Raw genomic sequence first — 27,398 nt, 5'->3', positions numbered from 1 at the left:
CCCTGGGATAGAAGACCTCTTCCTGAAACCCTGGACAGGTGCTGCCAGTCAGTGTAAGCAATACTTGCGGTATGTAGATGGACCAAGGTCTGATCAGTATAAGGCAACTCCCTACATCCCTAAGGAGCTTAATAGCCTCTCTGGGCCTTCCTGCCTAATGGAGCTACCAAACATGAGAAAAGGTTGGGCTGGCCATTTCAGGCGCCAGTACACCTCAAGGTGTCCTAGACTGGATTGGAATGGTTTTGGTTAATGGTGCATCCTCTTTGACTGCATTAGTGCTATATAATCAGGTGCAGGGAACCTTTGGCCTTCCAGATGTTGCTGAACTTTAGCTCCCGTCATCCCTGTCCATTTGCCCATTGGATGCGCTGGTTGGGGCTGATGGGAGTTGTAATTCAGCAACAAGTGGAGAGGCACAGGTTCCTCACACCTGCTATATATGACCATTCACAGTAGCTGATGACACGGCGAGGCTCTGCCACTCACCTAATCGTTGGCCGGTTGCATTGCTGATGCTTACTTGGAGGTGGAGAGGTAAGCTGGTGGGGGAGGAGGCTGGTGTGGTGCCAATGCACCAGTGAGTTGAACCAATCTGGTGTCCCCACTGGTAGGCTTGTATCATGCTATCCTTGCCCTTCCCCTTCTACCTCCTGGTAAGCAGCAGCACTGCAACCAACCAGAGGTTATCTGAAGAGGGCTCCCCCACCATGCCATCTGCTACTGACTACTCTGGACCAAGCCCCATTGAGCAGATTGCAGTGTACATTTCCCCCCCAACTATTTGCTTTTATTCTGTAAGCCATCTTGAAAACCTGTGAAAAATTAGAGGATGGAAACCGCGCTGGTTTGGTTTGGCTCAGCTCCTCCTTCTACAGCAAAGTTCTGCACCAGGCACATAAAGCAATGCAATGCGATTTGAGTTTTTAAAACACTGGGTCTTAGCAAATGGACTGCACCTGCCCCTCTTCTTTATCAATTAACCTTGACTACAACAGCAGCCTTTCTTTTGCCTGAACACCCCTGTGGGAAATCAGCCCTCCTGGCCAATCTTAGGGAGGAATCTAGTCCTCTCTGCCTCCCTCCATTCCCAAGGTCCCACACACCAAAATTTTATATTGGGGTGATGAATAAAATAGGAGATGGTCATGAAGATAGTGCTGAGTAAGGCTGGGAAACAACCATTAGAAAATGCGGGGGAAAGAGCTAAACCTCATTCTGAGCAATGGAAGCCTTGTTCAGACTACCTCTGGTTTCTGATTTTTTTACCAGACTGTTGCTCATTTGCCTTTATGCTTTCCTCCACAACTGGAGGGTTGGTGTAGCTACAGCATAATGGTTACGAGCTATGAATCAAAAAGGCTGCAGTTCGGATCTCACCTCCACCATGAACTCAGTAGGTGGCCTTAGTAAAGGCACTCTCTCAGCCTCAGGCTTCCTATCTGAAATCTGGGAGATAATAATACTGGTGCACTTACAGAGTTACTGCTTGGATCACACTAGATAATGCATTTGAGCGCTTTGAGGTACTATTCAAATACTTAGTATTATTATCAACTACAGGAATGGGGAAAGGTCTTAGGCACACACCTGAGATTTTAAACGAGGGAAGAAAAAAAGGTTTGGGTGGAATTCCGAGGAGCCAATCCCATGTTTTGCACAGCAAATATGTGGAATGCACTGAGCTGACTCCAAGTGCCATAGAGTGCAACAGTTAAGACTGGGGAGACTAGGATTCAAATGTCCATTCAACCACAAAGCTCACTAAGTGACCAGGGGTCTGTCACAGGATAAAAAAATGCAGGTGGTAGTGAGGATGGTGATAATGATAATGAAGATGATGATAGTAATTAATGATGTAATATAACTTGGAAGCCCTTGTTCTGTACATCAGTCCTACCTGAGGAACCCAATCCAGTGTTCTTCATCTACCGGGATGTACACCTGGTCTACGCTCTGCACCACAGCTCCATCCTTGATCCACAGCATCTCTGGGTCTTCCATTCCCTCGAGGCTGCAGTTCAGCTTCACAGGCTGTCCCTGGGACACCTTCAGTTTGATTGGCATTCCAGTAGCCTTTGTACCTGGAAGAAAGCAACCTCCCTCCTCTCCACACCCACGAAAGGGGAGCGAGGAGGTCGGGAATACAGCAAATTAGCCAAGGTTGGTGGTCTGCAGTGCAACAATACATCCAGAGAACAGAACATGCAGGCACCTGAACGCCTCATCAGCGCTTTATTACATTTGCCGAATGATTATAGGATGAGAGTACAGAAATTCCAGTTAGGGAATAATGGAGGAGGTTAAATCCATGCAGGGCTTCGTTAACAACATGCCAATTTGGAGATCAGCAGGGTGAAAGCCATACAGTAGCAACCTGTCAGTGGTAGATACAGATGCAGAAGACATCCCTGCAGCTGTGCCCTGACAATGCTTTTTGAAAGTGCTATTCTCAGAACAGTAGCACAAATTCCGCCCAAAATTCTCTCTGGATTTCTGGCTGCCAGGTAATATTCATGCGCTTTTGGGAAACTGTGGCTTTTGATCTACGCCTATGAAAAGAGCTGACATTTTAGAAAGTTATTCATGGGGGGGAGGGGTTGTTCGGCAAGCACTTTCTCTTTATTGCAAAAACTCCCAAGCAGTTTTGCAAACCCTACGGAAGAAAAGGCTGGTGAAGAGCCTTGGCATGAAAGGAAGCTAACCATTTACAGAGCATACTTTTCTCCCTTTCCTTCTTAATGTTGTGCTGTGGGATTATTTCAACCAGTAGCCAGGCAACCCCCAAACCCAGGAGGCAGTGCCAAATTTCTGATCTCATTCCCCATTTGGATGAGTGTCACCAATTCATTTGCAGGTGGCGGCGTTTCTCAGATTTCCTTTGGGGTGGGGGTGGAGGGGTTCGACGCATTCAGAATGTGCTCCAGGGCTCTCAAATGTGTTTAAGTGAGTGGGTGGAGAGAGCTATTGCGTCCACAATAAGAAAAATGTATGGAATACGTTAGCTGCATAAACACTGATGCAAGCTGTTTGAACGCTTGGGGAGAAGATGAGCATATGTGGGAAGGAAGAAAATAAGCAAGATGGTAAATAAGCTGCAAGGTAGAGGATTAAAATGTGGCTGCCAATTTCCAGAGAAGACCAGGCCTTTCATACCATCTCTGCTATAGGTATCATACATCATTAACCATCGGCAGAATAGGAAAGTGCCAGCCGTCAATTTCTTACCCAATTATTGATGGGTTTTCATCATAATAGTCTTATCTTTATTATAATAGTTTTGTCTTGAGTTTCTGTAACTCCTTTGTGCAGTGCTGACTTTATTTGTCCGCTTCAGCATGCCAATGGAAAGGGGGAGAGTATATCAATTCCATTAAAAATAAATAGGCAGAGGGTTTCATCCAGTGCTTTTGGTCTACTTGCACAACAGGCTTCCACTTATACAACAAAACTTTCCCCGCTTCTGCTCTCCCCCTCAAAATATGCTCCAGAGGATTGGAGGACCCTCTGGAGGAGGTTTTGGGGACACACAGGGAGAGGAAGTGGACGTTCTATGCATGAGTGGAACTCTGTGTGTGCAGCATTGTTTACAACCCACAGCAAACAAATGAATAGTATTTTCAGCATGAGAGGCAGTGATGGTTCACTCTGTTTTAACATGTTGATTTTGGCAGTAGCAAGTACTAGATCTTCCCCAGAGTAGCCTTTTCCTGTACTGTAACGTGCTGGGAGGTGTTTGTTTGTTGTTGTTGTTTTTAATTCCTTTAGAGGCTTAGTCAAGGATCGAATTTCTACTACCTCTGCAGCCAACCATGGCACCCCATCAAGGGTATAAAAGCCCCAGGAGGGAAAATACAGATTTCAGATATCAAAATGCACATAATGGGGCTGAATCATTCTGATTTCAAGGAACACCCAAAGGTGGAGATTCATTGGTGCTTAAGTTGATGGTGAGACACTGCACATGAAGCAAACACTGTACACCAGCAACAGTGCCCAACAGTCCGATGAAAGTAAATGAATTATCATGAACAGCGCTTGTTTTTCTGGAGTCTTGCTAACAGGTACCTATCTCAAGACCCAGACATGAACTCTCAACAAGAGCCTCAACTCTACCCCTCTAACTTGGGCTGCAAGGATAAGGTTCCCCAAAGTGTTAAGCAAGGTAGAGGGAGTCACCAGGGAGAATAAGATCATGTCTCAAATTAGGACACAGGCTTCCTTCACCCCTCCTCTAACTCCCTCTCTGAAAGAAAGAAATGTGTATGCACAAAGCACACAGACACTCACGGTCACAGAATGTCATCAGTCCTGCAACATGGGGAAGCTGCTTAACAACCCAACAACCCTTACTCAACAGCTGATAGCAAGAGTATCCTGTACATGGGAGCCCATAGTAAGTAGCATGTTTTATGCAGAACCCAGAAAAACTCTGGTGATGCACAGGCAAAGGCAATGAAGGGCTCAGTCACATTTGTTAGCGAACACCAGACTACTGCACTCTGCCTATTCTGGCCAAACATCTGTGATATATTCTTCTTGGTGGGATCAGAGCTTTGGCACATGGAGCAAGACAAGCCCAAAGTGCAGAGTATGCAACTCCCTACAATGGATGTGTTGAGTAACCGTTGCAGTGGTTACATTTCCCTTCCTGACAGGTGACCCTCCAAAAAACTGACATTAGAGGAATTGCCACTGATACAATGGGCAGCTAGGCTGAGGCATGCATAATGAAACTAGGTGGGTGATAGCACTCTTTCTTCTGTTTACTCAAGTAGAAATCCTCAAGGAGAACCTTGTAAAGGGAACTGTTGTGTGCATCTGCTAACCATGAGTCACCCCCAGGTTCCTCCTGTTCCTCCACAGGCAACCAGGCAGCCATTCATAGTGCATGGGGGAAAGTAGGCACCCTGTTCTCAGTGTCATGCAGACCACAAGTGAAGCCCACCACAGAAATGACCAGTAGGAAGCCAACTATCCCCCTGGGGGCCTGCAACAAATTGTCCTCCTTGGGGCTCCTTTGATTTGCCAGACTGCCTGGCAGCAACGTATCAGGTGCAATAGGACACAAAACTGAAATGTGATGATGCACAAAGTTTATCTTTTTCTCCTCTGTAGGACAGCTTTCAAAGGCAGAGGAACTACATCACTCAGTACTCTACAAGTGAGTCTCCTCATTAAAAAACAGTGAACAGGGTTGGTGCCAGAGCTGAGTGGGCCCCCAGCGTAATGTTCCTCATGCCCCCTGGCAAAGCTACAGCTGCATAAGTGACTTTGACAAGTAGGTGGGTCCCTATCAGCTGACATCATGACACCAAATGATTGACAAGTGGGTTGCTCCACCTACCTGTCAAAGTCTGCCCGCAGCGGCAGGGACAGAGATGAAGGTAGCCCTCTGGGCAAAAACATTTCCCAACCCCTGCTTTGGATATGTGTTGGATTGCTGTTCTATTGACCCTACAGCAGACTGAGCATAGTACTGTAACTATCACCTAGTTACAGGTCCCAGGGGAGAGTTCAGATTACTGAATGTTCCTCTATATAGAAAACCAGCCCATGAGGGAGGAGGTTAGGCTCTCCAACACCTAATTCTCTAAGGGTGGTTCCAGATGTGTTTTCCCAGTAGTGATGTATGGAAGTGAGAGCTGGACCATAAAGAAGGCTGATCGCCGAAGAATTGATGCTTTTGAATTATGGTGCTGGAGGAGACTCTTGAGAGTCCCATGGACTGCAGGAAGATCAAACCTATCCATTCTTAAGGAAATCAGCCCTGAGTGCTCACTGGAAGGACAGAGCCTGAAGCTGAGGCTCCAATACTTTGGCCACCTAATGAGAAGAGAAGGCTCCCTGGAAAAGACCCTGATGTTGGGAAAGATGGAGGGCACAAGGAGAAGGGGACGACAGAGGACGAGATGGTTGGATAGTGTTCCCGAAGCTACAAACATGAGTCTGACCAAATTGCGGGAGGCAGTGGAAGACAGGAGTGCCTGGCGTGCTCTGGTCCATGGGGTCACGAAGAGTTGGACACGACTAAACGACTAAACAACAACAACCTTTTCTGCAGAAAATCCAACAGGCTTTAAAAAAAATATTCTGCTTCTAATAATCCACTCATGGTACCTGAACAACCTCACATCTGAAAGCACCCTATGTCAAGTGGGATTTTTGTATGAAGGCGCATTCATTTATGTGAGCTCTCAACAGCAGTCTGAAGTGCCCAGACACAGGTTTACCACCTCAGGGAGTACTAGGCCTGCCGTGACACTGGCTTTCCAAGATGCCCCGCTAGGATGTGCCCAGGGTGCCAGGACCATAGGATCCCCCTGCGTACATAACTTAATTGCATTCATATTTCTATGGCATGCTAGCAATTGCTCATACTGCTACATAAGACTGATAAAGTAATTAGGAGATTTTTTTGTCTGTGCAAGAGTAAGAACATGAAGCTAGTGTCAGGGGACCCAACTGTGGTTAGTACAGCCCACCTGCAAAAATCAGTAATGTTATTCCTTACTAGAGAACCTCTGTGGGGGAAAAGCATGTTGTTCTTTTATTGGGACTTTTATTGGATTACAAAGCCTGTTAATTCACTGGTTCCCATGCTGCACTCCTTGTAATTTTTCTCCCTTTTGTTGTTCCTGTAAACTTAGTGGAAATTGCTAAGAGCGATGAAGCTGGCAAAATAATACTTTATGTTCAGACGCAGCATTTGTTGTTGTTGGGCTAAGGAATTAATCATGCCACTAAGAAACATGATCTAACCCCTTATTATTTGATTCAACAATGACATAAATGGTGTGTGAGTGTGTGTACCAGAAAGCATCCTCCCTCTCAGCTCTCCCTCTAACTGAATATAACAAGCCCTGCATAGCCACGCCACATACACCTAAAACACACGCATGACATGACAAGCAATCTTATGAAATGTAGGCAGCACCCTGTGGCAACAAGACTGCTCAGCTTTCAGTAATGCACTTGGCTAACAGGGTTAATAACACACAAGCATTGATATATCTGGGAGGCAACTTAAGATTTACATTCCCACCCTCAGCTGTGGTTCCAAGAAATCACAGTGCAAGTCACATTTGAAGGAGTGTACTGGGCAAAGTACAAGGAGGATGGATTTTGCACAGAGAGAAGGAATTTTTAAGGGACCAATTGGCTTTAGTCTTCGTTTGGCGCTTGATGAAAGGAAAAGGGCGAATGGTTAAGCGATAGGAAGGTTTGGAAAGAGCAGGGATTAATTTTAATATATATTGAGTGTGTACACATGCACACACACACACATATATATTCCCAATTTCCAACCCTGATTGTTACCTAATTAAGCTCTTACGCACAGAGATAATTAAAACCTAGTCATTAACGTCTCTTCACAATGTAATGATTATGGAAATCAAAAGATGTTGCTCAATTAGGAGATGCAGCTTCGCAATTCTTACAGATTTGGACTCAAGAAGCAGTGTGGCTCTTAGCCACCTACCTTTCCTAGCCAGATGGCAGCTGCTTAGAGAATTGACAACAATTATGTAACTGTATACAATTATATTATGTAGGAAACATAATAAACATTCCTCGCAAACCGGGATGGCTTTCTCTGTTAGTTCAGCTGACAACTTGGCAGCCTGGGAAGTTAGCTGAGCTGCTCCACCTTTTGGGTCCAATGTGGGCAGAAAATCCTGCCCAACTGCAAAGTGTGTCTTGTCATGAAAGGAGGAAATGGCATGACTGGGAAAGAGAGCTTCTACATTTCACCACCACCCCTGACAAACGCTCAGCAGGAAACAGTGCAGCACTGGGAACACCCTGTGAGCTGTACTTGCTTGCCAGGCCTGGTTCCTATGGGTCTCTGCCTTTAATCATCCACTGTTCCCAAGACAATTAGGGAACAGACATCTATTTCTTTACAGAAACGATATGCTATCTAAACTTGACAACAACCCAGTGCTGCTAAGTTCTTTTGCACGGCAGCTTGCTAACTTTAATTCTCTGAGAATGCAGATTACTGCCAGAAAAGGAATCCAAAATGCATTCTTAAGGGAAGAAAATGGGAAACTGGAGAAACATGTCTGCATGGGAGAGCAATCTTTTCTCTCAGATGCCAAGTGTGCAAGACCAGAGCCCCAGATCCTTTGTGTATACTGTAGAGGGGACCTCAGAGTTGGGGGCTCCACATCATGACCATAACATATGGGAGCTGTTTATTATGTCAATGAATATGGGCTCCATGCTAGAACCTTTGGACTATCTCTTCATGCAAAGGGGCACATTGTACAGCATGATAGCCACCATGCATAGTCAGCAGCAGCAGCATTTCCTACAGGTTCTGGATAACTGCTGTGATGACTGAACTGGTCCACAACAAACCTGGAACTTGGAATGGACCATAGCCAGGGGTGCCTAACCTGTGGCTCTCTGGATGTCATAGAACTCCAACTCCCACCAGCCCTAGTCAGCATGGCCAATAGTCAAAGATGATGGGAGTTGTAGTTCAACAACATATGGAGGGCCACAGGCCATTCACTCCTGCCACAGACTTTTCTCACCTTTCCATATTTTAAAGAACATTTGCAGACTCTGATTGGCTGGGAATTGTATATAATGCTGGTCAGTTTTGTTCCTGGTTATGATGCTGTCAACTTTATATCATAGGGAACTGAAAACATGGCACCAAAGGGTACTGTCAATGTGGTGCCAGTGTATTAGGTTTGTCTTCCAGCCTAGCCTCTGTTGTCTTTTTACTCTCATCTACTTATGCTTGCTCAGCCAATGGACAACTTTGATTTATATTGGCTCCAGCCTTCAAGCACACAAAGCACCTAAGCCTGGAAACTGATGCCTGACAGCTCCCACCTAAAACTGTCAGCTCATGGCCCAGACAGAACACGACGACACTAGACATCATTCAGGGAGAGTAACTCCTATTCCAGTACAATAGTGGGAAAATGGATCATCACAGTTATCAAGGCTGGAGTCAGCAGGTGTCCTGGATCTGTTAATGTACCTTGCTGTGTCTTCAGATCAGGAGCTAGAAACCTGAAGTCAAATAACTAGCCCAGCCAAGAGCATCAGATTCACCTACAGGTGGGCTCCCGTCCTATCAAGCAACACTGAGAAACTGCACCTTGTGACAGCATGCCACATATTCAGTTTCACTCATTAGTGCTTTATTTAGGCTAGTTCAAATCCACAGGAAGATGAATTCTCAATATAAATGTTTGGAATCCTTCCAGTTGTCTCCCCAACCGACTATGTCTATTGGAGGTGAAATCATGAGATACCTGTAGAAATGAATAACCACTTTACCTTCATGATGTATACTAACCATGTAACTCTATGTATGTTTTCTCAGAAGTACCGGTGAGTTCTGACTGGGCTCACTAGGACTTACTCCCTAGTAAGAGTATTTAGGATTATGTTATGTTAAATAAAGGAGGAAATATTGCTGCAATGGAAATATTCTGCGATTGCAGCATTCACAGGAATGTCTCTTTTTATGCCATCACCAAATGGGTCACAATAGACAGAACACTGTGCATTCCCAAAATACCCTATGAATACAATGAATACTCAATGAGCACACATGGGGATTTTAAGTTTCCCAAAGTTTTTTTATCACTGGGGTGTGTGTGTGTGTGTGTGTGTGTGTGTGTGTCTCACAGATATCTTGCTATAATGATGAACGCATGGTTACACAGAAAAAGGAGAAGTTACACAGAACAAGGAGGTCAATATTGAAATACAAAAATATAAGTTATTTTTATTAATTAAGTGGCAAAAGCCTTACACACATTTAAAGTGCCTGCTCAATAAGCAAACCCTAAGATCAAAATTTCCAGTGATTATTACGCCAGTCAAAGCAAGTGGTCTTTTAAAGACATGAATATTTCAAAACAGATGTACTCCATAGATTAGCTGCCAAAATATGGCTTCAAGGAATGTCGAACCAATCTGAGATTTTCTGACTTTCCCCTCCACCTCCAAATATGCCAGCCTCAGAGCAGTCCCCTTGGGGCCAGTAAGTGTTGCTGTGCCCTCACTCAGGACCTCTGGAAAAGTAATGAGGCGCTTAAGGCACTTAGGTGAAGAGATCATATTTCACAACAGGGGTGTGAGATCTGAAATCGTGACAGCTCCAAGACTGCATTCATTCTCTTTGGAAGAGCTGGCTTTCTGCAGATAGCAAGGGGCTGTGGGGAAGCGAGTCCAATTCAGAAAATAGAAGAACTACAAGCTTGACTCTGCTGCAGATACTATTGATGTGCACAGCAACTAAGGTGGAAAATGAAATAATAACAATACACAATCCAAATAAAGGATACTCGACAAAGAAAGTAAGGAGTGGGGAAAAGACACATTCCCCCAATTAAGTTCTGTAATTTGTTTCAGCTCAGACCAGCAACTCTGATTTAGACCAGCTCCAAAACACACTGGGATGTATGGCCGCTGTACTTAAGAGTGGCAGCCAGCTCTTGTTCCTAACTCTTCCCGGGAGTCCCTTCCGGGAGAAAAAGTGAACTGTCAACGCGAGGGGTTTTGTTTGTTTGTCTGCTGAACCGCCCGAACAAGCCAGCAAAGGACGGGGTTGGGCGCGCGCGAGGCGGAGGGATTCCCATTTCTGGATCAAATCAAGAGGGCATTTTTAGACCAGATCCGCGCAAGAGGTCAGACCTGAGCAAGGGCTCCCACAGGGACAAAGTTGGGGTGGGAGGTGAGGAGAGGCATCCCCAACGAGTCCGGAGAGGGAGCGCGGGGAGGAGAGTAGCAACCAGCCAAGTAAGTCCATGGGGTCAGCCATGCCTTCTCCGCCTTACCTGTGACAGCCGCGACGTCCCGCAGAAGGAGAGCCCATAGTGCCGGCAGCAGCAACAGGAGTCCCCGGATCTGCATAGTCTGCTTCATCTCCATCTCTTCCACATCATCATCTTTGTCATCCTCCTCCACGCCGGGTTGCCTCCGCTCGCTTCCAAGGAAGAAATGAAACGGGGGCGGGGGGCGAGGAGGCGAACGAGAAGGAGAGGCGGTTTGGGGATGTTGGGGGAAGAGCGGGATCGGGAGGGAGGGGAAGCAGCGAGGAGAGCCAAAGCGATGCCCTCAAATTCGGGAATGCGCTCCAGCAGCAGCAGGGCTGGGGGTCCCGCCGCGTCGAGGGTCTCTCCTTCCCACGCGCGCGCTCGTGAGAGAGGGACCTGGCAGGGCAAGCGAGGCAGGGGAGCCTGAGGTGGCGGCAGATTGGGGAGCCGCACCAGCGCTCGCTCCCGGCTGGCTGACCCGCCTCCTCCTCCGCTCGCTGCGCTTGTAATCCAAGATCCGCGAGCCGAGGAGTTCCCCCCCTGCCGGCCTCGCGCGGTACGCGGAGTTCAGTCGGCGAGCAAGCGCCGCTCCCCTCGGCCGGGCTCGGAGCTCCCCCTCTCGCCGCTTCTGCTCTGCCGCCGCCGCCGCGACTTCCTTCAACAAGTCGCCTTCTCCTCCTCGCCTTCCTCCTGCTCCTTCTCCGCCTCTTCTCCTCCAGGAAATGGCGCTTTCGCGAGGCCACACGGCAGAGCCCGGCTTCTCATCGTGACATCACCGGCCTCATCATGAATATTTATCCAGCCTGTCTATTTATTGCCCTTCTCCCTCTCTGCTCCCACCCGCCTCGCCGAGTGGGAAATGGCGGGCTTCTTCTCGGGGGTGGTCGCGGCCTCTCTACGCCTTCGGAGGGAGGCGCGAGAGGGGCGCTGGAAGCAAGCGCGCCAACAACCCCCTGTTGCGCCAGCAACCCGGGGAAAGAAACGCAGTTTCGTCGCGCTGGCCAAGTCGGCCTCACCCAACATTCAGATGAATACACACATTGGTGGTTTCTAACAACGGGAAAGGAAAAGCCAGTATCAGACACCAAGCCCAGTTCTGAAATAAAGTAATACGTTTCCTCCATGCAGGAACAGCCGGGGAGGAATGTATACTGAGTATACACACGTGGCAGTTTGAAAGCATGAAGCACCCGTGTGGCTTTGGGCGAGAAATCACAGATCTAAATTCTGTCGTCCTTAGTTATTTCTTTCAAAACCTGCATGGATTTTACATTCTGCATTTTAAGTTTCTGGACCATGTTTAAAGGCAGCCCCCCAAAGAGCACATTACAATAGTTGAGTCTTGATGGAACCAGAGCAACTAAGGAAGGGCCCATCCATACCTTGGCGTAATGAGGACTGTGAACCCCTTGTGTCTCTCTTAATTAACACCCCATCTCACATGTGGTGCTCTCTTCCAACTACCCATGGGGCAAAAGATTCCTGCATTACAGGGGGCTGGACTAGATGACCCACAGGTGCCCCACTAGATGACCTATGGTTCAGCTGCTCTCCCACAGTTCCGACGATTCGCCATGCAATCAATGTAGCTCTCCTATTTGGATTTTCAAAGCATAGGAAATGGGTATGTAGGAATTAAAGGAGCTGCAAGGGTTTCACAACCCACATTCTAAGTGAGGTCCTTTCTCTTGATAGGGTTGAGATGGCATATCAGCTGGTTAAGTTGGCAAAAGTCACTTCTCGCTACTGCGTAGTCTAGGAGGGGCCCCCACAGCTGTGAACCTGGGCTCTCGGGAAGTGAAATCCCATGGGGTAACTGTTAAGTAGTGGGTTGACATAGCAGCCGGCACAGCGATCTCTTCAAGTAGCTCTTTATTATGGTAAGCTGGAATAGAACTGACAGTGAACAGCTCAGCCGGCCTGTATTTATAGGCAGCCGGCTGTCACATTGTAACCACAACCGCCCAGAGTTCCCGCCTAAAATAACTGCCGCGGACCTGAGTGAAAACTATCTACAGACCTGAGTGAAAACTATATACAGTATCCCCCTGTTGGCCCAGGGTGAAACTACACTACATAACACCCCTCCCCACCGAGATAAGGCGTTAGTTACAATCGTAATGGTTTCCTTATATACAGCACTACGCGTAATGGTTCAATTAGGCACAAAAGCATATCGGTTACATTTCCCATACTTAGACCAACAGTGATACCTGTCCAACAACATAGTCCTTTAAATGAGTTGGGCGCTTGGAAACTCTGCCAGACCGCCGGGGACTGGTAGCCAAGTCCGGAGGGCCACACAGTTCTCGCTGAGGCTGTGGTGCGACCCTAGGTGGCGTTGGAACCAACTCCCCTGGATCCGCTGCTGTGAGTGGAGCCTCCGCAAGTGGAGTGGTCTGAGTCTGTTCTGAGACGGCTTGGTTCGGCTCCACGCTGGCAGTTTGCGAGGGAGGTGTAGGTGGAGCCTCGCCATCTGTACGTGTCTCTTCTGGAGCCGCAAGCGCAGTTGGGGGCACCTCGGTAGTGTCCAAGTCCCCAACCCTGCGCCTAAGTTGGTCTATGTGCCGTCGCCACAAGCGCCCGTCTTCGAGTGCCACCTGGTACGAGCGAGGTCCAGTGACTCCCACTACTGTGGCTGGCACCCAAGGGATGTCCCCCACATAGTTCCGGGCAAAGACCTGGTTTCCTGGGACAAAAGACCGTGGTGCGTTGGCACAGCCTGGGGGTTCAGCCACGGCAAAGTCTGGGTGTAGCCGGTCGAGCGGTGACCTGAGGCGGCGGCCCATAAGCAGTTCCGCAGGACTCCTCCCTGTGGCCGCATGAGGGGTGATGTGTTGCGCGAACAAGTATTCGGCGACCCGCTCATGCCAGTCTCCCCGGTCCAGGCGCGCCAGTGCCTCTTTTGTCGAGCGCACCATTCTTTCCGCTTGCCCGTTGCTGGATGGATGAAAGGGTGCCGTTAGGGCATGGCGGATGCCCAGTTCCAAAAGATACCGCTCAAACGTGCCTGATGTGAACTGTGGTCCGTTGTCAGAGACAAGGACATCAGGACACCCATGCGTTGCAAACAGGCCTCGCAGCACCCGGATGACAGCTTCGGTAGTGGTGGAGGGCATCAGGGCGACCTCCAGCCATTTGGAATAGGCGTCCACCACTACCATAAAGGTCCGGCCGTGAAAGGGGCCAGCCAGATCGATGTGCACCCTCGACCAGGGTGTCTTTGGCGTCTCCCACGTGTATCCCTTAGCTGCCGGTGGTGCAGGCCTCGACTCCTGGCACGCTTGACAGGCGGACACCCAGGCAGTGATGGCATCGTCCATATTAGGCCACCAGACGTAACACCGAGCCAACGCCTTCATTTTGACAATTCCCGGGTGGCCAACGTGCAGAGCCTCCAGGACGCGCTGACGGAGTCCCTGGGGAATCACGACGCGGTCTCCCCACAGCAGACAGCCGCGATGAGCTGAGAGTTCATGTTGTCTGGTTGCGAAGGGCTGGAACTCCGATGCAAAGGGCCCTTGTGGCCACCCCCTCCACACCCAGTTGAGCACCCGGCTGATGGTGCGATCCTGGGCATATGCGGAGGCCACAGTGGCAGCCGACACAGGCGCTGCCGGAAGATCCTCAATCAGAAGGAGCGATGAAGCTGGAGCCGGGTCTTCCACAAATGCTGGAAGAGGGCAACGGCTGAGGGCGTCGGCATGGCCCATCGATTTCCCCGGGCGGTGGATGAGCCGGTAGTGGTAGGCAGCCAGGAAAACAGTCCATCGCAGCATGCGTGGTGAGAGGACCGGTGGAGTTGGACGATCACCGGCGAGGAGGCCCAGGAGTGGCTTGTGGTCAGTGATGAGGTCAAAAGTCCTGCCATAGAGGTATTCATGAAACCTCTTCACTCCAGCCACAAGTGCCAATGCCTCCTTGTCGAGCTGGCTGTAATTCCGTTCCGTCGGAGATAGTGTCCTGGAAAAGTAGGCGAGCGGTGCTTCTCTTCCATCTGGAAAACGGTGACTAAGGACAGCCCCGATGCCAAAAGGTGAGGCGTCGCAGGCAAGGACCAGTGGCCTGGATTCACTGTACTGTACCAGCACACTGTCCGAAGAAAGGAGAGCCTTGACCGCGTTGAAGGCCGCCGTCTCCCGATGACCCCAGGCCCAAGGCGTCTTAGTGCTAAGGAGTCGGTGAAGAGGCTCAGCCACTGTGGCTTTGTGGGGCAGGAACATGTTATAAAAGTTCAGCAGCCCCAGGAACGCCTGCAACTCCGTTTTGTTCTTTGGAGTGGGGGCCTGCTGGATAGCGCGGATCTTGGATGTGGTTGGATGAAGACCGGAGGCATCGATAAGATAGCCCAGGAACTCTACCTGTGGAACGGCGATCTGGCACTTCTCCCTTTTTACCTTGAGCCCGGCCTCCTGGAACCTGGTCAGCACGGCACGGAGGCGCTCGAACAGCTGCTGGTGTGAGTCTGCAGACACCAAGACGTCATCAAAATATGGTACCACGCCCGGAAGCCCTTGCAGGAGACGCTCCATAAGGCCTTGGAAGATGCCAGGAGCCACACTCACCCCGAACTGCAACCGGCGGCAACGGAATGCCCCCCGGTGGGTGACAATCGTCTGGGCTTCAGCAGTGGCATCATCGACTGGCAGTTGTTGATAGGCTTGGGCAAGGTCCAGCTTAGCGAAGACCTTACCCTCACCCAGGGAATGCAGCAGGTGTTGGACAACAGGAACCGGATAAGCGTGCTGCTGAAGTGCCTTGTTGATCGTGCACTTGTAGTCAGCGCAGATTCTCACCGACCCATCTGGCTTGACAGGCGTGACGATGGGGGTTTCCCACTTTGCGTGGTCAACCGGCTCCAAAACTCCTTGGGCGATCAGTTTGTCCAGTTGTTCGTCCACCTTAGCCTTGAGAGCAAAGGGAACCCGGCGTGGCTTTAACTTGATGGGGGCGACTTGTGGATCCAGGCTAAAGGAGATGGGCGTACCTGTATATTGGCCCAAGGTGCCGTCAAAAACCTCGGCAAAGTCTTTGACCAGACCCTCAGTCTCTGCGTTAGAGATGCAGTTGATGCCGGTGACTTCCAGGCCGAGGGCATCAAACCAGTCTAGCCCTAGGAGGCTTGGCCGCTGACCTTCGACCACCACCAACCGGAGCAGGCCCGAAAAATCCTTGAAGGCGATCCGGAACCGGCCAACGCCTACCACGGGAACGTCGTTTCCCTGGTAGTCTCTCAGGTGTACGCGGTGAGAGTCGAGTTGCCTTTTGGACACTCTGGGTACCAGTCTTTTGATGGTGCTCCATGACACGATGGACAGGGCAGACCCGGTGTCGATCTCCATGTCACATGGAGCTCCTTCAATGAGCACCGTGACGTTCAGCTTGCGTCTCGTAGGCGAGTCGGTTTGGCCAATCGTGGTTCCAGACGGGCAGCGGCAGTTGGTGAGAGCGAAACAACTTTCCTTGGCAGACTGGAGTGAAGACTTGGACTTGCGAGTCGATGAAGGGGGGGTGTCAGACGGAGCCGATCGGCAGACCTTAGCGATGTGGCCCCTTCTGGAACACCTCCTACAGATGGCGTCTCTGAATCGACACTTGGCACGGGAATGGTTGCCTCCGCAGCCAGCACATTCCGGTTGGCCCTTGGACTTCTGTTGGAACTTCCTGCGCTCCCGCTTTGTCTGGTGCACATCATCGTCTTCACTGGAGGATGCCTCCTCACTGCTGGCCTCTTCATGATGCACCGGAACGGGCTCCCTAGCAAGACGCAGGCTGCTGGACTTGCGGATCTCCTGAGCGGAGCGTTCAGCAGCTTCTGAGGCCACAGCCTCCTCAATGGCTTTCTGTAGCGTGAGGTCTGGCTTGGCTAGGAGACGCCGTTGCAGATGGATGTCCCGGACCCCGCAGACGATTCGATCCATCAGGGCATCGTCTAAGTCTCGGAACTCACAGTGCATTGCAGCCTGTCGCAGGGCGGTGGTGTAGTTGTTGATTGACTCCCCCTCTGCCTGGTTCCTGTGGTAGAACGCATGGCGGGCAGCAATCTTGGACGGCTTTGGTGCGTAGTGGTTGCGGAGCTTCTCTTGGATCGTGTCCCATGGTGATGCCTGGACTGCTTCAGGCGCAACCAACGCTCGGGCCGTCTCAAACACCTCAGGCCCACAGAGGCTGAGGAATAGGCCCCGCTTCCGATCCTGTGATACTGCTGTCAGTTCGTTGGCTTGGAGGTAGCAGTCGAACCGAGCGAGGTAGGAGTCCCATGATTCAGAGGCTGGCGCAAACGGCGGTAGAGGCACAAGTGAAGCCATGATTCCGATGCCGGCGTGAAGGGCGATGGATGGAACACAGTGCTCTAGCCAGAACAGTCAGCTCTGAACTGGTTCTGCCCAGTGATTTCGCTCAGTGATTTCGCTCTGTGATTCAGCTCAGTGATTCAGCTCAGTTCAGAGGCTGGCCGCATCTGGCTGTGCTCTGATGTCCATCTATCCCACCTTCGTCGCCAGTGTTAAGTAGTGGGTTGACATAGCAGCCGGCACAGCGATCTCTTCAAGTAGCTCTTTATTATGGTAAGCTGGAATAGAACTGACAGTGAACAGCTCAGCCGGCCTGTATTTATAGGCAGCCGGCTGTCACATTGTAACCACAACCGCCCAGAGTTCCCGCCTAAAATAACTGCCGCGGACCTGAGTGAAAACTATCTACAGACCTGAGTGAAAACTATATACAGTATCCCCCTGTTGGCCCAGGGTGAAACTACACTACATAACAGTAACCAAGAGTTTCCAGGGTTCTTTTCTACACTTGTATCATAGCAAGGGACGCGGGTGGCGCTGTGGGTAAAAGCCTCAGTGCCTAGGGCTTGCCGATTGAAAGGTCGGCGGTTCGAATCCCCGCGGCGGGGTGCGCTCCCGTCGTTTGGTCCCAGCGCCTGCCAACCTAGCAGTTCGAAAGCACCCCCGGGTGCAAGTAGATAAATAGGGACCGCTTACAAGCGGGAAGGTAAACGGCGTTTCCGTGTGCGGCTCTGGCTCGCCAGAGCAGCGATGTCACGCTGGCCACGTGACCCGGAAGTGTCTCCGGACAGCGCTGGCCCCCGGCCTCTTGAGTGAGATGGGCGCACAACCCTAGAGTCTGGCAAGACTGGCCCGTACGGGCAGGGGTACCTTTACCTTTTTATCATATAGCAACTCTTCCTCACATTTTCTCTGAACTAAAATTTCTTCATAGGTGAGTTGCTCCATCCCTTTGATCATTTGGGGCGCTCTTTTCTGATAAGTTTTGTATATGTGGTTCAAGGCAAGCACAGAGCCCCTTCAAATGAATGTACGCATGATGTTGTTGGGGGCTACAGCACACATCAGCAGGAGAGGGTAGAACTGGCCCACGGAGTCCCAATGACATCCCCCCACGCGTGGGGTCCTCAACTTCTGACCCCACTTTTTTAGCTCCAATATGTTAGTAATTGATTTATTTGTTTCTCATGATTTTGGGATTTGCCCAAATATTGTCAAAATAAATGGGAACAGAGTAAACATTCTGACTCGTAAAAATTAAATGAAACAATGTCCAAAATTCATATACAGTGGTACCTCAGGTTAAGTACTTCATTTGTTCCGGAGATCCGTTCTTAACCTGAAACTGTTCTTAACCTGAAGCACCACTTTAGCTAATGGAGCCTCCTGCTGCCGCCGCGCTGCCGCTGCACAATTTCTGTTCTCATCCTGAAGCAAAGTTCTTAACCTGAAGCACTATTTCTGGGTTAGCGGAGTCTGTAACCTGAAGTGTATGTAACCTGAACTGTCTGTAACCCGAGGTACCACCCGAGGTATATAGTCGCCTTTGCTTACCTCTCACAGAGACTGAGATTGCAAGAGTTTCTTCATAGCACAGGGAACATAGATACTGACACAGTCATTAATATTATAATGAAGGAAGATGTGGTTTGGGGGCATTTAGAGTAGAGAAGCAACAGGCAACTCCTCTTCCTTTGCTATTATTTCTGAAGCAAATCCCCCTCCTGTAGATGAATCCAAAGCAGCTATTGGACTTTTATAACACAAGTTTGTGTGTATAACTTGAAGTTTAGGCCTGTAATGAGCAAAACTATAATGCACAAAATCCCTTAGACTGACATTCTGGCTTCCATTGGTAAAAAGATCCAACCCCTCCCCCCCTTTTTTTTTACTGCAGCCAACTCTGCCAGCCTATAGCATGTCTCACATGCATTTCTAGTCTGTTGCCATAGCAACAAGAACCTAACTTCCCTCCCACTTCTTTCTGCCAAGTTGGTTGTTGCCCATCAACACATCAATGATCTGGAATAATGCCCTAATTTCTGTCAGATTAACTCATGGGCTTTCAAGTAGCCATTATGTGTGTGTCTCTCCCCCCCCCCCCTTTAGTTCTGCCTAGTAGTTAAACATTTTTAAAGTGCTCTGTTCAAATTACCCTTATTTGCATGGGAAATAGAGACCTCTTATTAACATAAGATTCTATGATTGGTTTTTTAATAAGCCCTGCTTCTAAAGCATTGAGATCCTTACAGGGATTTTGCCAATTTTGCCAATCATTGAGGTTTCACCTGATAAAAGGTCACAGCTCTAGTTCCCGGGACGTTCAGATTTGCAGGTGCAGATCAGTATTGATATTGTTATAAGAAAATACTTCTCCTTTTCCCTTATGGGGTACCCAGTAAATGTGTTTGTTCCTGCTCATCTGTCCTGAAAATCTAGGTAACTGTATCCAAATGGCTGCTTCCTATTCCATGGAGTATGTTTCCTGTTCCATGAAATCCTTTGAAAGATGAGCCTTGTTCTTTTTAAGCCAACTTTCCTTACCATATTTCTACATGCCTACTTTCCTTTCATGATTTAGTGCCGTGTGATTCTGATTTCCTAATATAGAACCTGTTGTTTTATTTTACTGGATTTCAGCCCCTGTAGGCTTAAAATGCTCCGTTCTGTTATCTGTTTGGTTTTTACATGACCAAAAGACAATTCAAAAAGCATTAAAATCTATTGAAAGTACCCACTTGGTGATTACTACTTTTTCTGAGGCTAAAATCTCCTACAAGGCCCCCAACTTAAAAAATAAATAAATTGTAGAGCATTTGCTTTAAATGATTTTTGGGACTTTAAGGCTGCAATCCTATGCACACTTACCTGTGAGTAAGTCCCATAGAGCTTTAGACGGCTTACTTCTGATAACACATTCTCAGGATTGCACTAGTATGCTATCCAATGGGCATAACCTGAGTCTGTTCTAGGCTGCTGTGGAAAGCTTTGTACAGAGCAAAAGGCAAGGGTAGGTACCACTTTTAATAAAATGATGAAGGCAGGCAGTTATTTTAAATTCACTGGTGATGTGTGGCACTTTAAAGGTGCCTGCTTGCTAAAGCAATCTGTACGTGTTAAGCTTAAATTTCTCTTTCTAAACATGGCAAATCCTATTGCGTCCCAGCATGCAAAGGGGCCTGGTTAGAATTATTTTGCTCTGTTAGTTGCCAAGCCTGCTCTGCAATCATACTATTACTCATATCCTTGAGGAATCCCTAGCATTGGAACAATGCCAAGCAGACTCCATGCCTGGAATAAGAATGTGTGTCTCTTTTGCTCCTGTTCAATGGAGAATCACCCAAAGAGAGGCTGATAAACCACAGGTAGGTGAGAGACTGAGAAGATGTCCTGTTTCTCTTGGGGCATGACATCCTTTGAAAGGTCTTGATCAGAGGCAAAGTGTTCTCAGGTACTTTCTCAGGCTATTAAATATATTCTTTGCATATATTTGTTACCAAGCTCGGGATGGTTGCTGGTTTACTAATGGTTTCTTCTGTGTTGGGCTTTTGTACTTCACAATGTGCTGTTTTTCATGGTCATTATGGATTTCTGTGAAATAATAATGATAAAAAAAACCCTCACAATACTATTTGCTCGAATAAGTCCCCTCAAAGTCCACAACTGAAATGCATGTTGGTGAAAACTGTAAATAAATATAAGCAGAGCCTGATTATGGGAAGCACTTTTTAAAACATCAGTATATTTTTATGAATTTATATTTCTTATTCTTTATTTAGTCAGTTTAGATTCTGCCCTTCCTCCCAAAGGAGTGCAGGAGTTACACATGTATATTTTTCCATATGCAGACAGTATTTGTGCTTTCAGATTAATGCCACCTGGTGCTCATTTAAAGTTCTCTAGTGCATACCACTCTTGCAGAAACTGCGCTGCCTGGGCATTGACCTGGCTTCCAATTACTCTGAACAAAGCATGTTGGCAATGCAGTCCGGAGCTTTAATGAGTTGTGCTGACATGGTGTTGTTGCATGACATTTCTCCTGCTACTATTCCTCCTGCATTAGCTGAAGTGATCCCATGGAAATTATTTCAACCAAACATTTTTCACTTGTATTCAACATATAAACTTTTTTTTTTTTTTAAGATCCTACAATTGCCTCACAATGCCTTTGCTGGTGTAAACTGGCATATGTTCATTGACTGCACTTAACTGGGGATCCGTTTCATACATCCACTGATTACATTTAGAATCAGAAATATATTGTTGGAAGGGACCTCAAAGCCCATCTAGTCCAACCCCCTGCAATGCAGGAATCTTTCACCCATTGTGGGGCTCGAACCCAAAACCCCGAGATTAAGAGTCTCATGCTCTACCGACTGAGCTATCCAGCCTCAACTGGCTAATGATTGGTTCTCCGTTAGGATTTTTACATTGTTTAAGTTTAGTAAGATGAAGGGAGTCCTTAAATCCAATGATTTTAATGGATCTACTCTGAGTATAACTTAGTCAGATATAAATGTGGATTGATAGCTATGCATAGTTCAGGTACCTGTGCTAAACCTACACTGTAGAGCGATTGCCTTTCAGAAAATAAAATAAAATGAATCAGATGGTTCTCGTATCCAAAAAAATCTTGTACTGATTTTCCTTTTTCCTTATTCCTTTTAAGTGAATAAGAATGAATCCCATTGCATAATGGGTGACAGGACAATATCTTCCACTGCACCTGAGTGTAGCAAGCTAGTGGTTGTCTGCCCTGAAAACAGATTTGGGTCAGATATTCCACAATGGCACACACAAACACAAATCCCCTATTAGAATACAAGAGTATAAGAAGAGGACTGCTGGACCAGGCCAATAGCCCATCATGTCTAGCTTCCTACTCCCAGAGTGACTAACCAGATACATAGAAGAAGCCCTGAAGCACAAACAGCACTCCCACCTTATGCAATTCCCAGCAATTCATATTCTCAGAGGCATATTGCCTTGAACAGTGAAGCAACCCACTTTGTTAATGTTTTTGTTTCAGAGATGCAGCTACATTGAGCAGATGACAAAGGTGGGAGAAGACAGGAAGTTAGGCATCTGTTTTGAACACTTCCTTTTGATGACACTATGCTTTTCTTTTGCAGTGCAGGCGCTGCTGTTAATTCATTTTGTCCTGCAAAACTAGTGAATATTGTAATTCAGATATAATAAAGGACTGAAACCAGTTTAATATCACTGAAATCAATGGATCTAAGCAAATCTCACTACAAATACTTTGGTTCAATGCACATTATAGACAGGGCTGCTACTCATTGCTGGAAAATAATTATCGAAAGTTGTTCAATATAAACAATTGTTTGTAATAACCTGGAACAATTTAAGAAATGTGTTTTTGTAGTTTTCTTCTTCCGGATTTTCAATTAATAGCAGACATAAACAATAACTTTAAAGGTGCTAAATAGTACAGAAATGTCAACATTTCTTGCTGATATACACATGTGCACCTGTTTTGTTCAGCAGGAATCCAAGTGCTGGAACAAAGGTAAATTGGCTGTTTCTTAATCCCTGGCATAACCTTTAGCTACTATAAAACAAAGCTTTTGTGAGGTCATCCCAAGCAAGCATACCTGTTCTTTTGCATGCAATACAGTTTCCTAAAGGAAGTCTGCTGAGGACTCTTGCTGAGCTGTCTGTCACTGTTACCCTCACTTCAGCTTGTATGGCGGCTTGAGCCTTATCTGTTCTTCTGCACTAGTTTGTTTCCTGGGATATGTCTTGGGGACTCCTGGTACCATTTATTCTAGATCCCTGATGAAGTCACTGTTTAGTGCTTCACTAATGAGGTTGATAAGCAGAGGCACACAAAAGACTCAGTGATTGCAGCGGCAGAGAGGAATTAGTTCCCCTTACTTATTATGTCCTCTGCAGTGCTTGTCAAGAGGTCTGGATCAGCAAGCTTATCAGGACATATAAGCTAGTTATGTATCCTTCTAAAAAAAGATTTTATTTGTATATTACTGATAATTGTTTCATATATATCTTTTGTATATCATAAAAATCACCACTTAGGGATGTTTTGATCAAGCTGTTTAAAGATTGTCAATGAAACAATGAAGTAGAAATTATCACTAAGCCGACAACAAACATCGGACTAAAGCTGGGCTAGTGATTGTGGTTTGTTAGGACAAAACAAACCATGGTCCTGTGTTTGGATGTGATACAAACCTTTGTGGTTTGTTTGCTCACTCACATGAGAGGTCACAGTTATTCCTTTAGCAGACAAATCTTTGCCTTGGTTCGCTGGTGGAGTGAAGAACAGGACAGTGAGATGGCATTCAAGTAGCGTAGGAATCTAAATCCAGAATGACTCCTTGCTCTGCTTCAACAATGTGATGCTGTCAGGGGTTCAGGAGCAGAGGCAAGGGCAAGGGAGGAAACAGAGAGCGAAGGGGAGGAGGCAGAAGAAAAGATGAGTGATGACGACGACCCGAGATCTCCGAGTCTTTCCAGTGAATCGGAAGATTCACAGAAAGGAGCGCCAGTGGCCAGAGCAAAGGGGGGGCCTAGGGGGAACACCCCAGGAGGAAGGGACCAGCGGGGGTTCAGAGGGCAGCAGTTGGAAATCGGGGCCAGCGTCCCCACCAGAGTGCAGTGGAGAGGAAGGACGTCAGGGATCGAGCCCTGGCAGCTTGCAGCAGGGAGGAGGGCATGAGTCAGGAGTGACCACGCCCCCACCGGGGAGCGAAGAAACGGTCAAGCGGAAAGTGGGAGGCTGGGCGCGCGCGCCAAGTTCAAATGCACAGGAAGGCGGCGCAGTAAGCAGCCCGGAAAGGGAGCCAGGTCCTAAAGCCCGACGCAAGGAGACAGGAGGGTCCGGGGGGTCAGCGTCAGAGGAGTCCCGGAGGGAGGAGACCACGGGGGGCAGAGGGACCCAGAGAAGGACGGTCAGGCGGAAAAGGTGGAGTAAGGCGAGGATATTAAGTTGGTGTACGAGGGGCGGAGATTCAGACGGAGCTTCGCCGGTCTAGCCATAAGACGTAGAGTTGCACGCAGCAGCTTGGAAATGGAAACTGTAACTCAATAAAGACTTTTATAAAGCGAATGCTGGCTAGCGTGATCCTCTGTGAGCTGGGATCGGAGAGCAGCTCTGACAGATGTGTTTTAAATTTCTTGGTTATTGGTTTATTTTGCAACCAGTACATTCAGGATCTGATGTTAAGGAGTGTCCTGAAGAATAGATAATATTGATTTGTTATCTGTGTGGTCTAGGTGAGCTTTGATATATAGTGGAAGGCATGTTCGAACACAAAAGGACAGGGAGAATTATTATGGCTTCTTAAGATTCTCAGAGGACCAAAACAAAAAGGAGGAGAATGCAAACTAGGAACATTCTGTTGGGCTGAGTGTACACAAAAATGATGAGCGTGGTGATTTCACCTGGGTGGTGATGGCTTGCCCTGCCCATTCCAATAATGGGATTTCTAAGACTTGCAAACATTGCATAGCAAAATTGCACAATGACAACTCTGACTAGGGATCACGTTGCAACGTAAGTGCCTCTTCCTTGACACAGCTAAATCTTTAAATACTCTGGATTCTTGCAGTGCATCTTGCATGAAGTGTGTTGTTCTCCATGCTATTCTCTCCCCTCCGGTTGCTGCCCCCACCTATGTCTGGCGATCTCAAGTAGCTGTCCAGGCGCCAGACACTCTGCCCTTGGCCCACCTTAAACATTTCTTCTTGATGCCAGACTTCACTTGATGTAGTGCCACTCCAGAACATGGTAGGAAATTTAGGTGGTGGCTTGCTGGCTCCTAGTCGCTCAGCACTGTTGCCTGCCACTGCTGCCACTGGCACCGAGTAAGCTTGCTTGGGATGCGGGTGGCGCTGTGGGTAAAAGCCTCAGTGCCTAGGGCTTGCCGATCGAAAGGTTGGCGGTTCGAATCCCCGCGGCGGGGTGCGCTCCCGCTGCTCGGTCCCAGCGCCTGCCAACCCAGCAGTTCGAAAGCACCCCCGGGTGCAAGTAGATAAATAGGGACCGCTTACTAGCGGGAAGGTAAACGGCGTTCCGTGTGCTTGCCAGATGCAGCTTGTCACGCTGGCCACGTGACCCGGAAGTGTCTTCAGACAGCGCTGGCCCCCGGCCTCTTGAGTGAGATGGGCGCACAACCCTAGAGTCTGTCAAGACTGGCCCGTACGGGCAGGGGTACCTTTACCTTTTACCTTAAGCTTGCTTGGGGGAGGGGGCACGGCTGCAGGAGAGACTCCATCTGAGAGGCCATTGCCCAGTGTTTCTTCAAATCTAGACCTGCCTCTACCCCTGCCTAATTATACCACATACCCTTGGGCCTGCCACTCTCCCACCTGTACTTTAAAGTGTTACCACTCTGGTGCAGTGTTAACGCATGAGTTGCTGTTTGTGCAGTGGTTTCCAAAGTGAATAGTACCATCCCCTGGGAGGATAAGGTAAAGGTAAAAGACCCCTGGACAGTTAAGCCCAGTCAAAGGCGACTCTAGCGTTGCGGCACTCATCTCGCTTTTCAGGCCGAGGAAGCCAGCATTTGTCCACAGACAGCTTTCCGGGTCATGTGGCCAGCATGACTATACCGCTTCTGGCGCAACGGAACACCGTGACAGAAGCCAGAGTTCACAGAAACGCCGTTTACCTTCCTGCCACAGCGGTACCTATTTATCTACTTGCACTGGCATGCTTTCAAACTGCTAGGTTGGCAGGAGCTGGGACAGAGCAACAGGAGCTCACTCCATTGCAGGGATTCAAACCGCCGACCTTCCAATTGGCAAGCCCAAGAGGCTCAAAGGTTTAGACCACAGCACCACCCATGTCCCCCGTGAGAGGATTATGTAGGTGGGCACTGGAGGTGCAAATGACTATCACACTTTGAAAAGATTGTATCGCTGATCAAATCAAGGGTATATAGTTGCACACTGCCCCAAAATCTGAGTGGTGTGATGTGAGATTCCATGTGTTCCAGGCACTTACCCAGGGTTCATGTTTCCTTTTGGAATGAGGCACAGCACAGCGGAAACTGTAGTGTCTTTGTGATATGTGGTTTATTTATACCAGTATACAACCTAAGCCTGTGATGGAAGAGTTCACATCGTCAACACCCCAAAAAGGTCCTGCTTCTCCCATAGCCACAGCCTTGGATTTCAGCAGAAACCAGGCCTGTCTCTCTCTCTCTGCCTTTCCACTCTGGCCTTTTGTCTTTCTAACTAACAGATAGTTGGGGGAGAGAAGCCCATCCATTTGTCCAGCTTTGCTCTCTTAATGACCCATACATAGTGAGCAAAGTACATGAACTAATGTCAGTGTATTGGAAGAAGCAAAGATCACCAGTGTTTCATTGGATTGGTCATGTTCGGATGCCTGATTATCGTCTTCCAAAGCAACCACAGTGGTACCTCGGTTTTCAAAGCATTTACTTCTGGGTTTTCGGCATTCGAAAACCGAAATGTTCAACTTCCGAGATGTTTGAAAACTGAGGTACCACTGTACTCTGTTCTGAACGTAAAAATGGAAAGCATAATGGTGGTGGTCAACAAAAGAGGTTTAAAGATTCTTTTGAGGCAAATCTAAAAAAATGTAGTATAAGCACAGACAATTGGGAAACACTGGCCTGCGAGCCCTCCAATTGGAGAACAGCCTTTACCAAAGGTGTCATGAACTTCAAAGACACTCGAACTCAGGACGAAAGGGAAGACTAATAGGAAGGCATGTTTGGCAAACCCTCACTGTGATCAACTCCCGCCTGGAAACCTATGTCCCCATTGTGAAAAGACATGTGGATCCAGAACTGGCCTCCACGGTCATTTATGGACTCACTTTTAAGACCATATTCATTGAAAACAATCTTACTTGGCTATGAGTGATTGCCAAAGAAGAAGAAGAGTTAGCAAGCCATTACCAGGCTGTCCTGGCTATTCCAGCAATTGAATCCATGCTGGAGCCAGGAATTAGAAGGGGGCCCAGGCATTCAGCACACACTCACTCACAAATATATACACAACTCAATACTGACTCAATGCTGTAGCGATTCAGTCTTAAATATTTCTCAAAATTGAAATGCGATACAGAAAGAACCACATATTTTAATATGGACTCTAATGTGCCTCCAAAATTTAGCTCGTTTGTCCATTTATGTTGACTGATGGACAATTATGTTAAAACTGGGCATGTGATAATCCATAAGAATGTCTGTCAAGATAAAGGCATCATGATGTAAGCCTTCAGCTTATATAACAGAATACCATTTAGCTATCAGGAAAAACCCCTGAAAGACTATTTGCACTGTTTCCAGTAACC

The 27,398-nt window shown here is 48.0% G+C and overlaps 1 protein-coding gene across 2 annotated transcripts in view; it reads right to left on the bottom strand.

Annotated features, from left to right (window-relative positions):
• Positions 1–11,694, bottom strand: part of TYRO3 (TYRO3 protein tyrosine kinase) — a 64,221-nt gene extending 52,527 nt beyond the window's left edge. The window contains exons 1-2 of one of the 2 annotated variants that reach the window (XM_028723527.2): positions 10,815–11,694; positions 1,901–2,108 (exon numbers count right to left, since the gene is read on the bottom strand). In XM_028723527.2, coding sequence (XP_028579360.2) covers positions 1,901–2,108; positions 10,815–10,908 — 302 coding nt within the window. In that variant the 5' untranslated portion in view covers positions 10,909–11,694. The remainder of the gene's footprint in view (positions 1–1,900; positions 2,109–10,814) is intronic. The other variant, XM_028723536.2, reaches the window with a different exon arrangement.
• Positions 11,695–27,398: the final 15,704 nt, after the last annotated feature.

The sequence above is a fragment of the Podarcis muralis genome, chromosome 1 (genome assembly GCF_964188315.1).
Source record: "Podarcis muralis chromosome 1, rPodMur119.hap1.1, whole genome shotgun sequence".
Taxonomy (NCBI): Eukaryota; Metazoa; Chordata; class Lepidosauria; order Squamata; family Lacertidae; genus Podarcis; species Podarcis muralis.
Note: the sequence above shows the minus strand (reverse complement) of the source record. Positions and strands in the feature narration are given on the sequence as shown.